The following is an 18,360-nucleotide window of genomic DNA, read 5'->3' on the forward strand; positions in this document are numbered from 1 at the left end:
CGCGCGCTTGGGGAGGGGGCACAGGAACGATGTAAAAAAAATTGGGGGCACCGCTTTTTGGCACCCCCAAATCTTGGCGCCCTAGGCAACCGCCTAGTTTGCTTAAATGGTAGCACCAGTCCTGCCTCTCAGCCCCCTGGCCGGACCCCAGTGCACCTCCAGCTCTGGCCAGTCTCTGCTTCCCACCACCTGCGGGGCCCCACCTGTCTCCACGAAGCTGAGCCACTTGGGACTGGTGCAGAAGCCTGGCCAGTCTCAGCTGGGGGCGGAGACAGGGTGAAGGGCTTGGCTGGACCCCTCCAGCCAAGTGCATCTTGAGGGAGCCCGGTAGGGGCAGGCCTGGCCTGGCTGATTGTGCCATTCCCGAGGGGCCGGAGTGATTCCCGGCCCTGGGACCAGCCCTGGCTGCACTGCTGGCTCAGCCTGGCAGATACAGTCGCCTCCCAGCAGGGCCAGTGAGTGCAGCCGGGAGGAAGGGCTTGGAGGAGTGGGTCTGTGGGGAGTATGGGGGGGTGCTGGGCTGTGAAGGGGCAGGGAAGATCTGTGTGTGTTGGGGCACTAGGGAGTGGGGGTTCTGTAGGGGGTGCTGGGCAGTTGTGGTGGGGCTGTGGGCAGGGGTGGTGTGCAGGGTGCAGTGCATTTGTGGGTGGGTCTGGGGGGGCGCTGGGCATAGTGGACATTGGGAGGGAGGAGTCTTTGTGGTGTGGCATGGGCCTGCCTCCAAGGGGAAGGGGCATGCTGGCAGCACAGAGCCAGGCGGGCCACTATGCGTCTGGCACCTGCCAGTTTGTAAATAGTACCCTCGCATTGGGTGGAGCGGGGCTTCCCCTGCCATACCATGCTCTATTGCCTCTGGCTGGCCCCTCGCTCCAGGGACTGACCTCCCTGCGCCATGCTCCATTGCCTCCATGGGGGCCAGGGCCGCCCAGAGGATTCAGGGGGCCTGGGGTCTTTGGCGGCAGGGGGCCCCCGCCGCCAAATTGCTGCCGAAGACCCGGCACTTCGACGGCGGGTCCCGGGATGGAAGAACCCCCTGCCGCCGAACTGCTGACGACGACCCGGAGCAGAAGAAGCTCCGGGGGCCCGGGCCCCGCGAGAGTTTTCTGGCCCCCCCGGAGCGAGTGAAGGACCCCGCTCCAGGAGCCCTGAAAAACTCTCGTGGGGGCCCCTGCAGGGCCCGGGGCCAATTGCCCCACTTGCCCCCCCCAGGGGGCCCTGATGGGGGCCCACAAATATGTTTGGCGCCAGATCCACAAAAGGTTAATCCGGCCCTGTCTGTCTGTGTAAGGCCTTCTCTTACTGTGACAGGCTGAGGCCTTGTTCTTAGGCTAAGCAGCAGAGGCAGCCATAAGCGGGGAAGTGAATGGTCACATCCTTACATTCCAAACTAGTCACATTGAAATAAGGTGCTATTGGGCTGTTAGGAATATCAGGACAGGATTGTATTCCTATCACCTCCAGAGAAAGGGAAGAGCCTAGAACAGGGGTCGGCAACCTTTCAGAAGTGGTGTGCCGAGTCTTTATTTATTCACTCTAATTTAAGGTTTTGCGTGCCAGTCATACATTTTAACGTTTTTAGAAGGTCTCTTTCTATAAGTCTAAAATATATAACTAAACTATTGTTGTATGTAAAGTAAATAAGGTTTTTAAAATGTTTAAGAAGCTTCATTTAAAATTAAATTAAAATGCAGAGCCCCCCGGACCAGTGGTCAGGGCCCAGGCAGTGTGAGTGCCACTGAAAATCAGCTTGCGTGCCGCCTTTGGCACGTGTGCCATAGGTTATCTACCCCGGCCTAGAAGATGTAAAAGGAAACCTAGTTTGATAGCATCTTGTCAGGCAAGAACTCACTTATCAATAGCTGGGATGTGAAATCCTCATTTCTGTATTGTTCTATCACTATAGTCCCCACTTCCCTATTGTTTGTCTATATAATCTCTGTCTGGTTCTGTGATTGTTTCTGTCTGCTGCATAATTAAGTTTGTTGGGTGTAAACCAATTAAGGTGGTGGGATATAATTGGTTAAATAATCGTTACAATATGTTAGGACTGGTTAGTTAAATTTCAGTAAAATGATTGGTTAATGTATAGCTAAGCAGAACTCAAGTTTTATTATATAGTCTGCAGTCAATCAGGAAGTAAGGGGGGGGAATTGGAATCAGGTTTCGCTAAGGTGGGGGAAATGGGAACAGGGACACAGGCAAGGCTCTGTGGTGTCAGAGCTGGGAAGGGGGACACTGAGCAAGGAAACTGGAATCATGCTTGCTGGAAGTTCACCCCAATAAACATCGAATTGTTTGCACCTTCGGACTTCGGGTATTGTTGCTCTCTGTTCATGTGAGAAGGACCAGGGAAGTGAGAGGATGAAGGAACAAGCCCCCTAACTGTCATGGGATAAGAGGGAAGGTCCTCGCATGGACTGGTAAAAGATCAGAAACAAAGGGTAGGAATAAATGGTCAGTTTTCAGAATGGAGAGCGGTAGTGGTGTCCCCCATGCGTCTGTACTAGGGTTGCCAACTGTCTAATCACACAAACCCAAACACTCTTACCCCGCCCCCTTCCCTGCCCATTCTCAGAGGCCCCGCCCTACTCACTCTCCCCCACCCTCACTCACTCACTTTCACCAGGCAGGGGGTTGGAATATGGGAGGGGGTGCGGGCTCTGGGCTGGGGCCAAGGGGTTCGGTGTGGGAGGGGGCTCTGGGCTGAGCCTGGGGCAGAGGGTTGGGGTGCAGGGTGCAAGCTCTAGGAGGGGGTTTGGGTGCTGGAAGGGGCTCAGGTTACAGGGAGAAGCTTTTACCCAAGATGGCATCAGGGGGAGGAGCTCTATGTCTAAAATAAGTATGACATCCGGGGAGGAGCTAGAAAGCTAGAAGCTGATTGGCTGAGAGGAGCTGATCTTGAAAGAGCAACCAGTATATAAGGCTGACAGCCGGCAGGCTGAGACTGTAGTGGGTTTTTGGGGTTTCTAGAAGAGCAGGAGTAGCGAGACACCTCAGCTACCTTGCCAGCAGCAATGGCCACTACATCACAGCTCGAAGAGACTGCAGCTGTGGAAGCAACACTCCAGAGATTAGACAGATCAGAAGGACCAAATTAGATGGTACAGAGGGAATTTGAACAGAAGTGTAAGTCTGATCTTTTCTACCTATTATTTAAGAGTGTATGGGTCTGTCTGTAAATAAAGCTGGATGCCTGCATCTTGAGTAAGATCTCCCCTACCTGTTTTGCAACTGCTTGGCCAGCACTTACAGGATGTTAAATGTTTAGTTTTAAGTGTTAATGTTAGTGTTAAAGTAAATGTTTTATTTTAGTCTGTGAAAAAGATGGTTTCTCATATGTGTATACAGAGACTACGTATGCCACAAGGTATTAAGTACGGGGTTAGATTGTAACAGACTAAAAGCCTTTGTGTATACGGGCTCTTTATATGCAAGTTACATTGAAACTACTGCATTTTCTGTATGTATTAGATATCTTATGCAGTCTGTGTCTTTTATTTTGTTGTGCCACTTTAACTATACAATCCTTTAAATGTAATTCTATTGCATTTTACTATGTTCTATATATTCTTTCTTGCTTTATTAAATACAATGTAACCACTTATTTTTTTTTTAAATAAAAAATTATTTTGTTTTCAAAGAATTACTGCTTGTGTGTCTATCCTTGAGCCGAAGGCTGTAGCCGTGTCCTTTCAGGGGTTAGCAAGACTAACGTGCTCTGGGGTGCCCTCAGTGGGTCACAGACAAGTTCCCTGGTAACCCCTGGCAATTCCTTTAGGGCAGGCCACAACCTTGTTACCCTTTGGTTAAATTAGACAAATTTGTAAGTAACATAATTGGCATCTAAATGTTAGCGTAACATATTTGGCGTCCCTGTATTAGTGGGCTTGAGGTGCTATTTTAAATCCTGAAGCTTGAAAGCTTTATTTCAATGTCCAGGAGGGTATAGCACCCCTTATGGGAGAAGAGGATGACTGACACCAAGCAATAATATTTTTTTCTCTCTTTTCTTTCCCCCCCTTTTTCTCTTTTCTGACAAATACACACATACACTCTCAATACACACAACTTCATTAAATACTCATACCCACTCGCATATCTGGCAGCCGTGTGCAGGTCCAAAAGGCAAGCAGGACCTGTCACTCAGGTGTGACCAGTGTTGTAATTCTACCCGGAATATTTTCATTACCTTGCCGGATTTGACATGCACATCTGGCAGCCTTTAGGCCTGGCTGGATTCAATGTTTGTACACATACACACACCAAATGTACACACATCTAGAAACCGGTTTCGTTTAAATAAAGAGCTCTAAAGATAAGTAACATCAAAGATGATTTTAAAACGTACCTTGTTAAAGGAATTACTGCTTAAACTGAGTCTTGATCCTAAAAGAATTAGGAAGCCTGGACAAAACATTTAAGGGCTGGTTGAAGGGTCAGTATAATACAGTAAATAATTCTGCAATGATAAAGGTAAAGGGAGAGTGTTCAGTGATCACAGCTACAGAAGGCGGGGGTGATCATAAGAACAGTTTTGGTTTTTATTTATTTATTTTCTGCTCCTGGAGCAATCATTGGCGGATCCCAAGGGAAGGGGAACCTGACTGAAAGGGAGGCAGGTTTTGGGGTCGGGCACCAAGGAGGAAGCCGAAGGCCTCAGAAGTCAGGCTTTATCCTTTAAGCTAAGTATAGGACCTCATTGCTAAGACCACTACAGTGTAAATACCTTACTCTCTCCTCTATGGCTCATGGCTGCTTCCTTAAAGCAGGAAATTCTAGACATTTTTACAAGTTTCAAGAACATTACAAAAGCACCAGAGACCATGTGACTCAACAGTAGGGCTATACAAAGAATACAGTACTTACGTTCAGAGAACATATTTTATTATTTAATAGAAGTTTTTGCTCCAATATACAAAATAGGGGACCTGTCATCCCAATTAACATTTACATAGTTACACAGAAATCATTTCCACCATTTACAAGTGAAGATTCTTCTCACACTCCCCATTGCAATTACAATCAAGAGGTAATCCTATAATGCTTTTTATATTGTTCAGTTACATTTTGTATTTCCTCTGCCTGTAGTTTCTGGTATTGATTTTATCAAGAATTTACTTACATTTTTCAGCTGCACTAGAAGTGAAATTAAATCCATCATTTGGAACCACAATCTCAAAAAACCCTATCCAAAATAAATCACCATTTTATAAAAATATGTCGCAGGAGTAAAGCAAAATATCCTGTGGCTACCAGTAAAACAAAAATGCTTTAAATTTTGTTACCGTATTACAATGTGTTTAGCAACTAAGCTTGGCTTTTAACTACATACATTTTTTAAAACTGTAAAATGACTGAGCAAACTTTTATCAGTTAACAAAAACTAATGTGACAATGGTTTTACAAAGCTGTACATTTAATGCAAGGAACTTCATCTTTCTGACATGTACTATGGTCCAACTGATTCACCCCTCACTCTTTTCCCACTGAAACCTAGAAAAACAGATTTAGGTTCTAAAATAATTTGGTATAAGCCCTTAAAAATATCCAATCCATTATATTTTTATGCCTCTCCCAAAATATTTGTTATGCTTTTCTTTGCATGCTGGTAGTTTAGCCAAGCTACATAATTTATAGAAAAGAATTCCAGCCAAGCCAAGGCTTCAGAAACTTTGCATTTATAAAAGCAATCTGTTATAATATGACAAGAATTTTCTTTCATATTTGTTAAATAGCCCAATTTACTTAGTGACCCTGTTCAAAATTTGTTCAACTGAATGAATAGGTGAAGTCTTTTCCTGAGTTAAAAATACAGGTAAGTAAATATATTAGTTATAGCAGCAGACATTCTTTTTAAAGGTTTCAACAATATCAATAAAATAACCTTAGAAAATTACAATAAAGTAAAAATCACCATCTGAAATGGGATGACAAGGACATCCAAGACCTGATAGCCATAATCTGAAATATGTATTCCATCATTTTCCAGAAATTACATTCAGCCACTGTCAGACAACAAACTGATGCATGGAAAAATATCAAATCACAACATTTCACATATTTCTTATTACATCTATTACTTGGTGGTGCTATTATTTAAATCTTAATGCTGTTTCATAAACCCAAAGCAAGGTAAAACTTTAATTTCAGAAAATTTCACCTCAAAGGACTTGAAAAAAATCTCAAAACACTGATTTCCCTTTACATTCCTAGATTATTTCATTTATCATCAACTTCATTTCATATTTGGAGAGCTTTTTGAAAGTCACCCAGGCTGTTGGGAGTCTGAATGGATCAATTTTCTGAGGAGGAAATGATATTTTGAAAACTGTTTATTTTGATCCGGGTTTTTCTAACAAATTATTTAGAGTATGGACCCTTAATGAATAAAGAACAGTAAGAATTGGGGTACACCACCACCATTTCATTACGATAAGCATTCTTACAATCATCATTCAGACAGCTACAGGAAACACTTTACAGTTTGGCTTTTTCATCAGAGTAAAAACAGATTCAAATTTTAATTTAATAATTAAACAATGTAAAACATTAACCCAGATACCAGTTCCTCCTGAATGAGAAAATACCCCTTCTGTATTACCAATTTTTTAAAAGATATTTTATGCATTTTATTTAGAATTTGTCTTTCCTAAAAAAACCCACTTAAATGGAATAAGTAAATCTAATTCAAATTAATATATAAAATTATGTTCAAGATTGGTTATACTCAAAGACAATACATAGGACCCTAGTAGTTATAGTAATTCATAAATAAAAATAAACTATTATTAATAACCCCATCTTTCTCCATAGGGAGATTAAAAGCCACAATTTTTACTGATTGTTCCCGACAGTATAGGTATATATTACTATAATGTAAGCTTCTTCAGAGAAGCAAAACATACTTGGCCTCCCTGACACTAGTTTATCTTTTCAGTTAATCTGTTACCGTCAAGAAGGCAACTGTGTTGTCCCAAGTATATTTCTTGTTTATATATGAAAGAACCCAGGAAAACAAACAAACAAACAAACAAACAAAAAAAAACCCCTGCCCACCATATTCTTTCAGAATTGAATACAGACAAATTACTGCACAAAGAATTCTCTGTCTTTTCAAATAAGAAATCAGTATAAAACACCAGATTTATATTGCTTCTATTGCACTGCCAGATTGTTGCAATTAGCCCTGAACCAAACCCCAATGAAATCAATGGGAGTCTCTCCATTGATTTTAAGGGGCTCTGACTCAGGACTTTAAAAAGAGAAAATGTGTCAACTGTTGGAAGGTTGCTCCTGCAAGAGTGGCTGGTATCTCTCTTTTCTCCTAGCAGTTGTAGTAGAATTGTGTAGTCAGCATGATACCTGAGCAAATAAAATGAACTTGATATGAAGGGTTTAAAAAAAAAAAAAATCAAAACTTTGCTTTGTTGTGTGCAAACTGCGCTACTGTCCCTGGAGCTCCCTGCATTCCTTTTTTTAAATCAGTGCTTGCTCCATTCCAACATAGCCAGAGAAGAAACGAGGCATAAAATCTCTCTTCACCACAGTTCCCATTCAATCCCGAGACTGATAGAAGAGAATGTAACCAGACTCAGAGTTCTTTGAAATGTCTGATGTCAACCCATAGAATTCTTCAATAGCTTGTGCATCTATTTTCTACAGAAAACAAAATACAAACACTAATTTTTAAAGGAAAAAAATATACTATGATAAATGTATATTCTATTAAATTACACTTTGTGAAACAGTGACAAAATATTTTGGTCTCATCTGTTAATTACCTTTCTCCAGATAACCTAGCTTATAGAAGAGTTAAGGCTTTTAAGGTTTTGTTTTGTTTTGAAATTCCAAATCTTCTTTCCTCCATAGCAGCCCATCTTGTGTCTAATTTAAGTAACTTGAACATCTAATACTAATAAATGGACTAACCATGAATACAAACATCTGATAGGTTCCCCACATAGAAAGGTGATTTATAATGATAATACCAAGATTTTTTTTTTTGATGAGGGGCCAAAACTCAGCATGGGCTATGCACATATAAGAACTTAGAATCAGCACTGAACTTATAAGTAGGACTAATCAGAATGTAATAAAGTAGACCAACTTAGACAGTGATGGGGGATGAGAATTAAGAGGAGAAAAGGTCAACTGGCTCTTTAAAAAATTATGAGCTACCAGGACCATGGACACTTAAATTGGATGAAGAGCCTCTAGTCTGTGATACAGAGCAGGATGCAAAGAGCTGCCAGATACTATCACCATCATGATGATTTTTGGGAAAACAGAAACTGAAGCCAAATTAAAGGCAATATGGCAAAAAGAACTGATTCAGAAAAAGCCACAGATATATTTCATACATCAGGAATGTGGAAATAAGCACTCTTTTCCTCAGATCAATTAGATATAATCTAATCTTTTGCCTCCACTGCTGTGATGACTAATTGGATCATTTCCATCTTGAAGCACCAAATAGAGCTACTTAAGATCAAGTACCAGCCAGACTTCTTTGGGAATGCAAGCTCCAGTAAATTCCTGAAAAACATTCTCGCTCAGGTTCTAGTGAGATAGATACCTTGATGTTTGAGCGGTTGCAAGGCTTGTCCTAGCACCATCCATTTTACTAGTGGGCGAGTGAATCTTTAACTCTGTGGCGGTATCTTAAAATCCACTGAGTATCCTGTCAGGACAACTGAGACCACCCATCAATCATCTTTGAAACCCCCCCCCTCCTCCCAAGGAAGACGTCTTCAGTAGCCTGATTGGTTCCAGCAACTGAAAGGGAAGACTGACCTCTTGGTATCTCAAGCAAAGTGTTCTTTTTCATTAAGCAGTTCTTGCATATTGTAGAGAAAAATATGTACTACTAATACACCTTATAGGTTCTAAATGAACTCTATGAACTCAAGGAAGAGACTTGGGCATCACTGTGGGCAGTTCAATTAAGACCTCTATTGAGTTTAGCTATGGTTAAAGAAAAAACAATCAAGATGATAGGGTGCATAAGGAGAAAAATGAAGTCATAAATCAATACAATGGCCTCATCTGAAATACTATATGCAATACTAGTTATACCATCTCAAAAAAAGGATATTGCAAAATTAGAGGAAGTTCAGAAGGCTGACAAGAATTATTTAGGTGCACAAGAAAACTCCTATAAGAGAGAAAAGACTGGGACAGTTTAACTTAGAAAAGACAGGAGACAAAATAAGAGGAGACATGATAGAAGCATAAACAACATAAGAATGGCCATATTGGGTCAGACCAATGGTCCATCTAGCACAATATCCTGTCTTCCGACAGTGGCCAATACCAGGTGCTCTGGGGGGAATGAACAGAACAGGCAATCATGAAGTGATTCATATCCTGTCATCCACTACCAGCTTCTGGCAATCAGAGGCTAGGGACACCATCCCTGCCCATCCTGGCTAATAGCCATTGATGGCCCTATCTCCATGAACAGATCTAATTCTTTTTTGAACCCCATTATAGTTTTGGCCTTCACAACATCCCCTGGGAACAAGTTCCACAGGTTGTGTGAAAAAGTACTTCCTTTTGTCTATTTAAACCTGCTGTCTAATAATTTCACTGGACGACTCCTGGTTCTTGTGTTATGTGAAGGAGTAAATACTTCCTTATTCACTTTTCTCCACACCATTCACAATTTTATAGACCTTTATCACATTCCCCTTTTAGTAGTCTCTTTTCCAAGCTGAAATGTCCCAGTCTTTTTAATCGCTTCTCCACAGAAGCTGATTTCTATCCTTAATTTTTGTTGTGTGAATAGAATAGAGAACGGATATTAGGAGCTTCTGTTGTCTCTGCCTCACAACGCAAGAATAAGGGACTATCCAATGAAACTAAAAGGTGGCAAAGTCAAAACTGATGAAAGAAAATACTTTTTCCACCCATTTAATTAGAGTATGGAACTCATTTACACAGGATGTTGTTGAGGCCAAGGATTTAGCAGGATTTAAAGAGTTTATATGGATAACAAGAATATCCAAAATTACTACAGTTAAAACTAATAAAAATTATTGGAAAGAACATAAAACCTCATACTTCAACAGTTAAACCAATCTCCAACTATTAGGAATTAGAATTAAACCTTCCTGAGGGACAAGTGACTCTATATCTGCTTACTATGGGATTTCTTGCATCTTTCTCTGAAGCATCTGGTGATGGCCACAGTCAAGGACAGGGTACTGGACTAGTTGGACCATGGCTCTGATCCAGTATGTCAATTCCTGTATCCCTAAAGGACTTGGAGTAATGCTTGTCCAAAAAGTCTCTTGCCCTTAAAGAGAGTAGTAGTAAGCATCCATTTTATCTACCGCTCTACCTGCCATGTCTTTTGCCACAGGATTATCCAGTGACATTAATGACCAGAAGAGAGGAGCAGGATGACCTTATCCAAAAAGGAATTGTAAAAGAAGTAGGAAAACAAGCAAAGATTCATGCAGGCCTTTATCATCTTCCTGGAACACACTGATATTTCAGCAGCTGAGGATTTGAAAACAAATGCCCAGGAACTTATAGTACAATGCTATGGCAGAGTCAGCTGATGACATGCACATGGTTTTCAAGTCGGACTCCAGTTTCCTGTCACACTACTATTTCTGGGACATTATGCTAGCCATTGGAAGGGCTTACTTCTTCACTGACAAGAAGAATGCTGTCAATATGCTTCCTAGCAGAATCAGTGCATTGCACTGGAAATTGTATTTCTTTTGAGAGTGCAGTGTCAGAATCTGACTTCTTCCATGATTCAATTTCCTTTGCTTTCCTTATGGAAAAGGCAACAGAAGGATTCACTTACGACTTAACATCTCTTCCTATGAGCCTTTTGATTCTAAGAATCACTCCACAGTAAATCCAAGACTGAAGACTCCACTTACACCAGTGTATTAAATTCTTGTGGCAAAAAAATTATGCTCTGGTACAGGGTTAGGGTTAGGAGTGTCTCTTTCTTTATATGAACTAGAGAGAGCCCTTTGGTGACATAACAGTAGAGAGAGAAATGGTCCCAAAAGCTTCACAAGTTGTTTTCACACAGGGCTTGGGAAAGGGGAGAGCAGCATCCTTCAAAGAACCCTCTTCCAAAAGCCTCCAATGAAGAAAGCTGTATGATCTCTATCATAAGTCAAGGTAGGGATTAGAGAAGACAGTGGGGAATCTTAGTCTCCTTAAAGAAAACTTGGACAAGCAGGCCCTACTACTACCAGGCACTAACAACCAGAGTAATGGAGTTTAGATCAAGGGGTATTGGGAGAGAAGAAAAACAAATAATGGAAGGATTGGCTGTCCCACCTGGCCTCGTCAAAGGTTTAGTTCAGCAGACTCACTACAGAGGGATATATGACCATACTTTCCAATGTTATGTGACCTCCACTTTGGCCCTGGCATCTCTCATATGGGAAGAGTGGTTTTGTTTGAGAGAGTTTTCCCTCCCTGTCAGGAAAAGGTGAAGGTCATAGGTGGCAAAAGCAGAAAAAGAGATCTGCCATTAATCATCATGCTTGATTCAGAGTTGCAGAGTCTCAGGTACTTCTCTGAAAGACTCTAATCTACCCGTGAGGTTGAGAGATATTACAGAGAAGACTGTCATGGAGGATAGGCACGAAAACTTAGCAAATTTTTCGGGCAGAGTTACCTCTATCTAAGCTATGACTATTAGCTCTCTCCCTAGCACAGATTTTTCTTCTTTTGGTAAAAAGCAATTCCTCTGGAAATTGATCCAAAAATATATACATTTTGAACAAACAGCTCTACTTTCTCCTCCTCCAATAAATAAACATGACTGTACTCAAAGAACAAGGACTGAATCTCTCTAGTTTAGGAGAGAAAGGAAATGTAGCTGAAGATATTTCTTATCTTCAAAGTATCAGCGCACCATTCCTTTTAATCTTTAAGTGATCATAAATGGGGTGTTGGGATGGGGAGAGACTTTTGTTTAGAAGAAGTAAAAACACCAGAGTTACAGCAACACTTACCTCTACAATATCATCATCAAAGAGCAACCAAAAATCATGACTCTTCACTATTGCAATATAATGTCCTCGATTAGGGCCACTGTATTAAAAAAAAAATTTACATTATGCATGTCTATTTTATTAGAGCTGCTTCCCCCCCCCCCCAAAAAAAAAAAACATTTAGTAAAAATTAAGCTGATTATTTGTATTTCTATTTGTATATTCATTCCCCTTTATGTTACCAAGGACATTTACATGAAAACAAGGCATTAGTCATCATGATGCCAAATATTATACTAAACAGAGGATTAAATGAGGAAGAAGTAGGACAAGCAGTGACAACATAAATGAGAGGCTGTTTCATGTGAAGGCTTTATTGACGGAACTAGGGACAAAAAAAATAGAACATTTTTTATTAAAAAAAGGGGGGGGGGCTTGAATAGGAAAAAAAGAAAAATCAAACTTTCCACACCAAATTGGATTCTGGGTGAGACCAATACCAAGAAATGTAACTTTGAAGAATATTCTAAACCCATGAAAATAGGGGGACTTGGAGGAGTTGTTCCATCAGTATTATTGATCTGTCTCTTATGTATAATGCTGTCCCAAATTTTATGTGAGGCAACAGGAGGTCATGGACTTGACCAGCCAGGATGGACAGAGGTTCAACTCAATATTTGTAACCTGAAGCACCCCAGCACAGCCAGGACTCAATGAGGCACATCGAAACTCAAGCAGAGATGATTGTGTGTGCCTGTTCTCATAAGAAATTGCTTTGAAAGCAGATAGAGTTGGTTAAGAGGAGTAATTTTATCCACAAAGCAATATGAAAACTCCTCATAGCAACAACTTGACTACACAATAAAATGCAGGCCACCTACAACAGTTCCACTGTGCAATACTTTGTAGATTAAGGCAGAGACAAAATAATTCTTTACCTCCTGAACAGACACAGCAGAAGACGTTAAAAAATGTCTTGCATCTCAATCGGTTAGGCTTGGAACTGAATTTTAACTATGAATACTCTAACAGTTTCCTTTCTCATTTGTCTATTGCAAATCATCTGTAAATCACACTGACTCATGAGATGAAAGCTCTGGGGAAGGGGACATCTAGAGGTCACTGAGTTGATGTTTGTAGACAAAAAGGTCCACCCAGGATTTTGTTACATTATTCTATCAGCAAAGCAGCACACTCCCTCAGAGCCAGCTGGAAACTGGCAGGTCCCATTAACCACTTAAGCAGATTAATAAAGCAGATGCAGCACTGCCTTGACTGAATAATGGCACCCCAACCTCCAACCACAGGAGGCAATCTTATGGTAGATGTGTGATCAGTGTTCCATTTGGGGCTCCTATGCTGGAAAAGTAAAATTAGAACACAAGTGCACAAACTTTAAGAATAGAATATACTTCTTAAACGTCCATCAACTCGCATAATACTATGATCTTGAAAGCTTTAGAAGCAGGGAGAAGAGACAAAATCAGCCTATTTAAAAAAACATACAAAACTGTTCCAGGAAAAATTCTGTTAAAATCTGAACATATCTTTTGTTGAAGAACTTATTTAAAGGCAAATACATTATGCAATGTTTCCTTCTGTGCTACATAATTTCTTAAAACATTTTAGAGATTACTTAAATTAAGTGATATTGGATTTCTTTCACAATGTTAATAATTTCATACAAGAACCCCAATGTGACAAACTTTTTATTACCTCCCACAATGAACTACTACAGCAACAAGGTCGTACATTCGGTCAGGATTGGTGGCATCTCCCGAAGTGTTAAAAAGTCTAAGCTCTAAAGGAAACACTACTCTATAAGAGAGTTTTGTATATCGATGTAGCTGATCCATGTATTTAAATCTCTTCAGATGGAGAGCTAGAATCATAGGCAGTTTTTTTACTTTCATCCTGAAACAACAAAATGAAATATATCATATCTCGGATTCCAAGATTTCAAAATTGTCAGAAATGAAAAAAAAACAAAAACAACAAAAAAAAAAAACAGTCTTTTGAATACTATTAAAATACACTCAAGTATTAAAGATGCTCAGCTTGTCAGTTTCCTGAATTTTCTCTATTAAAACCACATGATCAGTGGTCTTTTCTTCAGCATGTCTTAATGCTGCAATACGTAAACAATAAAACAAGTTATGGACAACTGCAATAAGTTAAACATGGATATTAACCCTAAAAGAGAACTGCAAATGTGTGTGAAAAACAAGTTAAATAAAAGGTTGGGCGCCCTATGCCCCAAATAACGTAAGTAAAGGGGACATGCAGCACAGAAGTGAATCTAAATACACTTCCCCATATCCTTCCTGTTTAGGTCCCTAACAGCAAAACCCAACTCTCACTTTTTTGTGATACTTCTACACACAGACCAATTTGTTTTAGAACTACTGTGGAATCCAACTGGAACACATAGTTATCCTTAAGGTAGAAGGAGTCAAGTCAAATGTTTTCATTTTAAAATGTGGCTTATTTAAAATATATTATGTAAAACTTAGTTTTATATCTTTATATCTGCAAGGGACACAAATGTCAATATACCACTATTTAACTGATGTAACCCCACCCAAATAAGCCAACACTGTACTCCAGAGAGTGCCATGATAGCATGATCTGGCCGTTACTTTGGAGGACAAAAAACAAGGAAGCAGTAGATGAAAAATACAATCCTAGATTCACCAACGTGTTTAATACCCCATTACCCTGTTTGAGCCATTCAGGCCAGAATCTCACAAATAATCTGCAGTGACTACAAATCTTTATCAGCTGACCACAGAAAGCCTGGTGGTGAGCTATTACTTCTGCTTAATGTACAGTAAATGTACTCACTTAACTTGCCTCGCCTCATCCTCTCCCTCCCCACAAACATCCACTTGTCTATCTCATCCATCAACTGCATCTTGTCATAACCTATGCTATAAGCTCGTTAAGGTAGGAATTGTCTTTTTATTGCTTATTAGTAGGGCTCCGTGTCTGTCATGGAGGTTGCAGAAGTCACGGATTCCGTAACTTTCCACGACCTCTGTGACTTCTGCAGCGGCCAGTGTGGCTGACCCCGGGGGCCCCTCAAGCAGCTTGCCCCAGGGCCAGCTGCTCAGGAGACCCCAGGGACAGCCAGACCAGCCACTGTTGGAGCAGCTCCGCAGCCAGCCGCACCGGCTGCTACTGGAGTGGCCCCAGGGCCAGCCGCATTGGCCGCTGCTCAGGCAGTTCCAGGCTGCCAGCCCCAGGGACTGCCTGAACAGCGGCGGGTGCAGCCGGCCCCGGGGACCGCCTGAACAGCGGCGGGTGGGCAGCCCTGGGGGTGGCCGGAGCAGCCACTGATCGGCGGCCCCCGAGCAGTGGCTCCCTGCCCTGCAGCGGCTCCCTGCCCCATGGCCCCCCAGCTAAGATTTAGTCTGGAGTATTTACAGTACAAGTCATGGACAGGTCACGGGCCATTCATTTTTGTTTATTGCCAGTGACCTGTCCACGACTTTTACTAAAAATACCTATGACTAAATCATAGCCTTACTTATTAGTACAGCACCAGCACAATGAGTTGCGACCCTCAATTGGTGCCTCTTGACATTACTGCAATACAGATAAATCAATGCTGTGAATAGAAATAAAAAACAAAAGCTACCCAGGACTACAAAAAAAGTCATTCATTGCCTGTATGAACTTTTAGTTTGTACTGACTTTGCTAGTGCTTTTTATGTAGCCTGTTGTAAAACTAGGCATATATGTACCCCTAGTTGAGAACCACTGCACCACAATACTAAATTCCTGTTGTGCTAGCACTTAAATTTTTTTTTAAAGTACTGGAGAAACACGTAATGCTTTCTGCAACCCTACTCAGTGAACATTTTGAATTTGGCAAAAAAATAAAAGGAAAAAGGTCTGAATCACCTCTAAGTCTCTGATGGTAAATCAGAACATTAACAGAACAAAGCTAAATTAAAAAAAAAAATGCATGAATAGTTTAGGAAAACACTCCAAAAGATGTAAATCAGAGTAAGTAGTGTCTCCAAACTTCCATCATCAATGGTATCCTCCCCCAAGTGGAACATTCTACAGCAGCACCACAGCAACTAACATACCACTATGTAAAAGTTCAATTAATACAACACTACATAAAAGTACAACACAAGCTCAGTACAACAAAAAATATCCTGCCTCCTCCTCTTGTGAAAAGACATGAAGAGTCTCAGCTTTCCCTAAAATTCAGCCAATCACAAAATTCAAAAGCAGCACATGGATCAAAAATGAATTGTGTAATTTCAAACAACCTCAAAAGTTAATCTAGGGCAAAGATATGGAGAGTGGCGACTGTTGACGCTGACTTGATCTTGGAGGGTTCATAGTCTTTGGGCTTTGATTCCTTTGGTAAGCATGTTTAATGGAAATTATGAAAGCTGTAACAGCAAATAGGAGAGCACACATAATTGGGTTATTAAGCTGAAATCTAGTAGGCCCAAGAAATAATCCCAGGTATTAAATTCTGCACACTCATTCTGAAAAAAGAGACACAAATATCCACAAGTGGACAGCACACAGCAGTTGTGTAAGAATGGAGTTTGTGGGGAGGCTTTAGTGATCTAGCTGCTATGCAATAACTAGGTGGTTAAAATGTGTTTATGTATAGGAATGATTAAGAAATGTGTGATGCAGTTTAGTAATAGTAATAATTAGGGGCTTGGCTAGGGACACCCAAAAGGCCACATATGGATAATAGACTGGTATCAATCTTGTTATGGTCACAGAAGGTGGCCAATGTGGTTAGATATCCAACAGGTTACAAAAAGTGGGGTATAAAAGGCTCTGGTTCTGTGTTCCCCCTAAGCTGCGCGCTTGCATGGCCGCCCAGGAGCTGTTATGCTTAAACAAAGCACATGAGATTTTTTTTATAGGGGAGAAGGCAACATGCCGCATTTATTGAGAATACAGCAGTTAGCATATGCTTTTTAGTTACACACACACCATGCACAGTTTTGCCAGTTGATGTTTATATACCTCTACCCCGATATAACGCGGCCTGATATAACATGAATTCGGATATAACGCAGTAAAGCAGCACTCCGGGGGGGCAGGGCTGCTCACTCCGGCGGATCAAAGCAAGTTCGATATAACGCGGTTTCACCTATAACACGGTAAGATTTTTTTGGCTCCTGAGGACAGCGTTATATTGGGGTAGAGGTGTAGTTACCAATTTAGAGTTTGGATCAATCTAGTGGCCAGCCAGATTGGCCACAGAGGGAGCTGGGCTTTGTTGGTTGCGATTTGATGCTTTTGGAATAGTGGCAAGATGAACCCAAGGTTCCTTGACAAAGCACTTTGTTTTTATAGGGTTTTTTTGTTGTTGACATTTATGGATTTTGCTGTGTTAGTCTATGCCCAGTTACTTTTTAATTGGTGTCATTTTTTGATGTAAACATTTTAAAACATCTTTGAGAGGGTTATTTTGTTTTAGATTTGATTTAATTAATTCTTTTTAGGGGTGCTAGCCTTTGCCTTAAGGTTGTTAATTTGCCCTTTTTGAATTATGGATGCGTGTTAATGGTTTTTTGGCATTAATAAGTTTTGATAAGTGTTTTATTTTATCTTATTTTATTGACCATTTGGTTACTAACGGCCTCTACATTTTATTTTTTTGATGCATGCATTTTTTATTTATACAAACAGTTTTTTATAGAGACCTTTGAGAATACAAACAGCAGTATTTTATATTGAGCAAAAAGACATCGTAAATTAAACCTTGCAAAGTTTTATAACCAAAACAATTTACTTTGAGGCCCAGGCCTTTAACATTTTTTTAATTTACTTAACATAGACACAATACAGGATTCTGTCTTTTACTAACTAAACCTCAAAACAAAGAACTAAAAGGGCCCAATTTGTAATGCATATGGGAAACAGAATCCCATAGTCCCAGAGGGTTATTTCTTTTTGTTATTTAAAAAGGGTGGCTGGCAGGATGAAATCAAATTATACATTAATTTTTATAGTACAATTATAAAATTCTGCTCCTACAGAGCGACTCAAGTGCCGTGCACGTGATTAGCAGAGCTGCACACGGCGGCATGTGTTCAGGTGCCCCTCCCTCTGCTGCTCTGCAGCCATGTTGCACCTGCCCTCTGCCTTGGAGCCTCTGGCCAGCTGCTCCAGGGATCTTCCTGCTCCTGGGATCTTCCTGTGCAGAGTGGCGGGGGAGGGGAGCGCTGATGTCAGGGTGTCCCCCTATCCCCGCTTCCCCTCTGCCATGTACCCCATCTCTGCAGAGCGGGGGAGAGGGGACAGGGCTCAGGAGCAGGAGAGCTCAGCTGCTGCAGTCTGAGCCTTCTGGTGTGAATGCCTTAAAGAGACAGCACATGGTCTCTCAGACTGCCCCAGC

General features: G+C 41.1%; 1 protein-coding gene across 2 annotated transcripts in view; it reads right to left on the minus strand.

Moving 5' to 3' along the window:
• Positions 1–6,837: 6,837 nt before the first annotated feature.
• Positions 6,838–18,360, minus strand: part of LOC112116912 (ubiquitin carboxyl-terminal hydrolase 12) — a 74,489-nt gene continuing 62,966 nt past the window's right edge. For both annotated transcript variants that reach the window (XM_026653565.1, XM_026653566.1), the window contains 3 exons: positions 13,689–13,886; positions 11,994–12,072; positions 6,838–7,656 (listed from right to left, as the gene is read on the minus strand). In XM_026653565.1, the coding sequence (XP_026509350.1) occupies positions 7,555–7,656; positions 11,994–12,072; positions 13,689–13,886 (379 nt within the window). In that variant the 3' untranslated portion in view covers positions 6,838–7,554. The remainder of the gene's footprint in view (positions 7,657–11,993; positions 12,073–13,688; positions 13,887–18,360) is intronic.

The sequence above is a fragment of the Terrapene carolina genome, unplaced genomic scaffold (genome assembly GCF_002925995.2).
Source record: "Terrapene carolina triunguis isolate 2854851 unplaced genomic scaffold, T_m_triunguis-2.0 Scaffold141, whole genome shotgun sequence".
Classification (NCBI taxonomy): domain Eukaryota; kingdom Metazoa; phylum Chordata; order Testudines; family Emydidae; genus Terrapene; species Terrapene triunguis.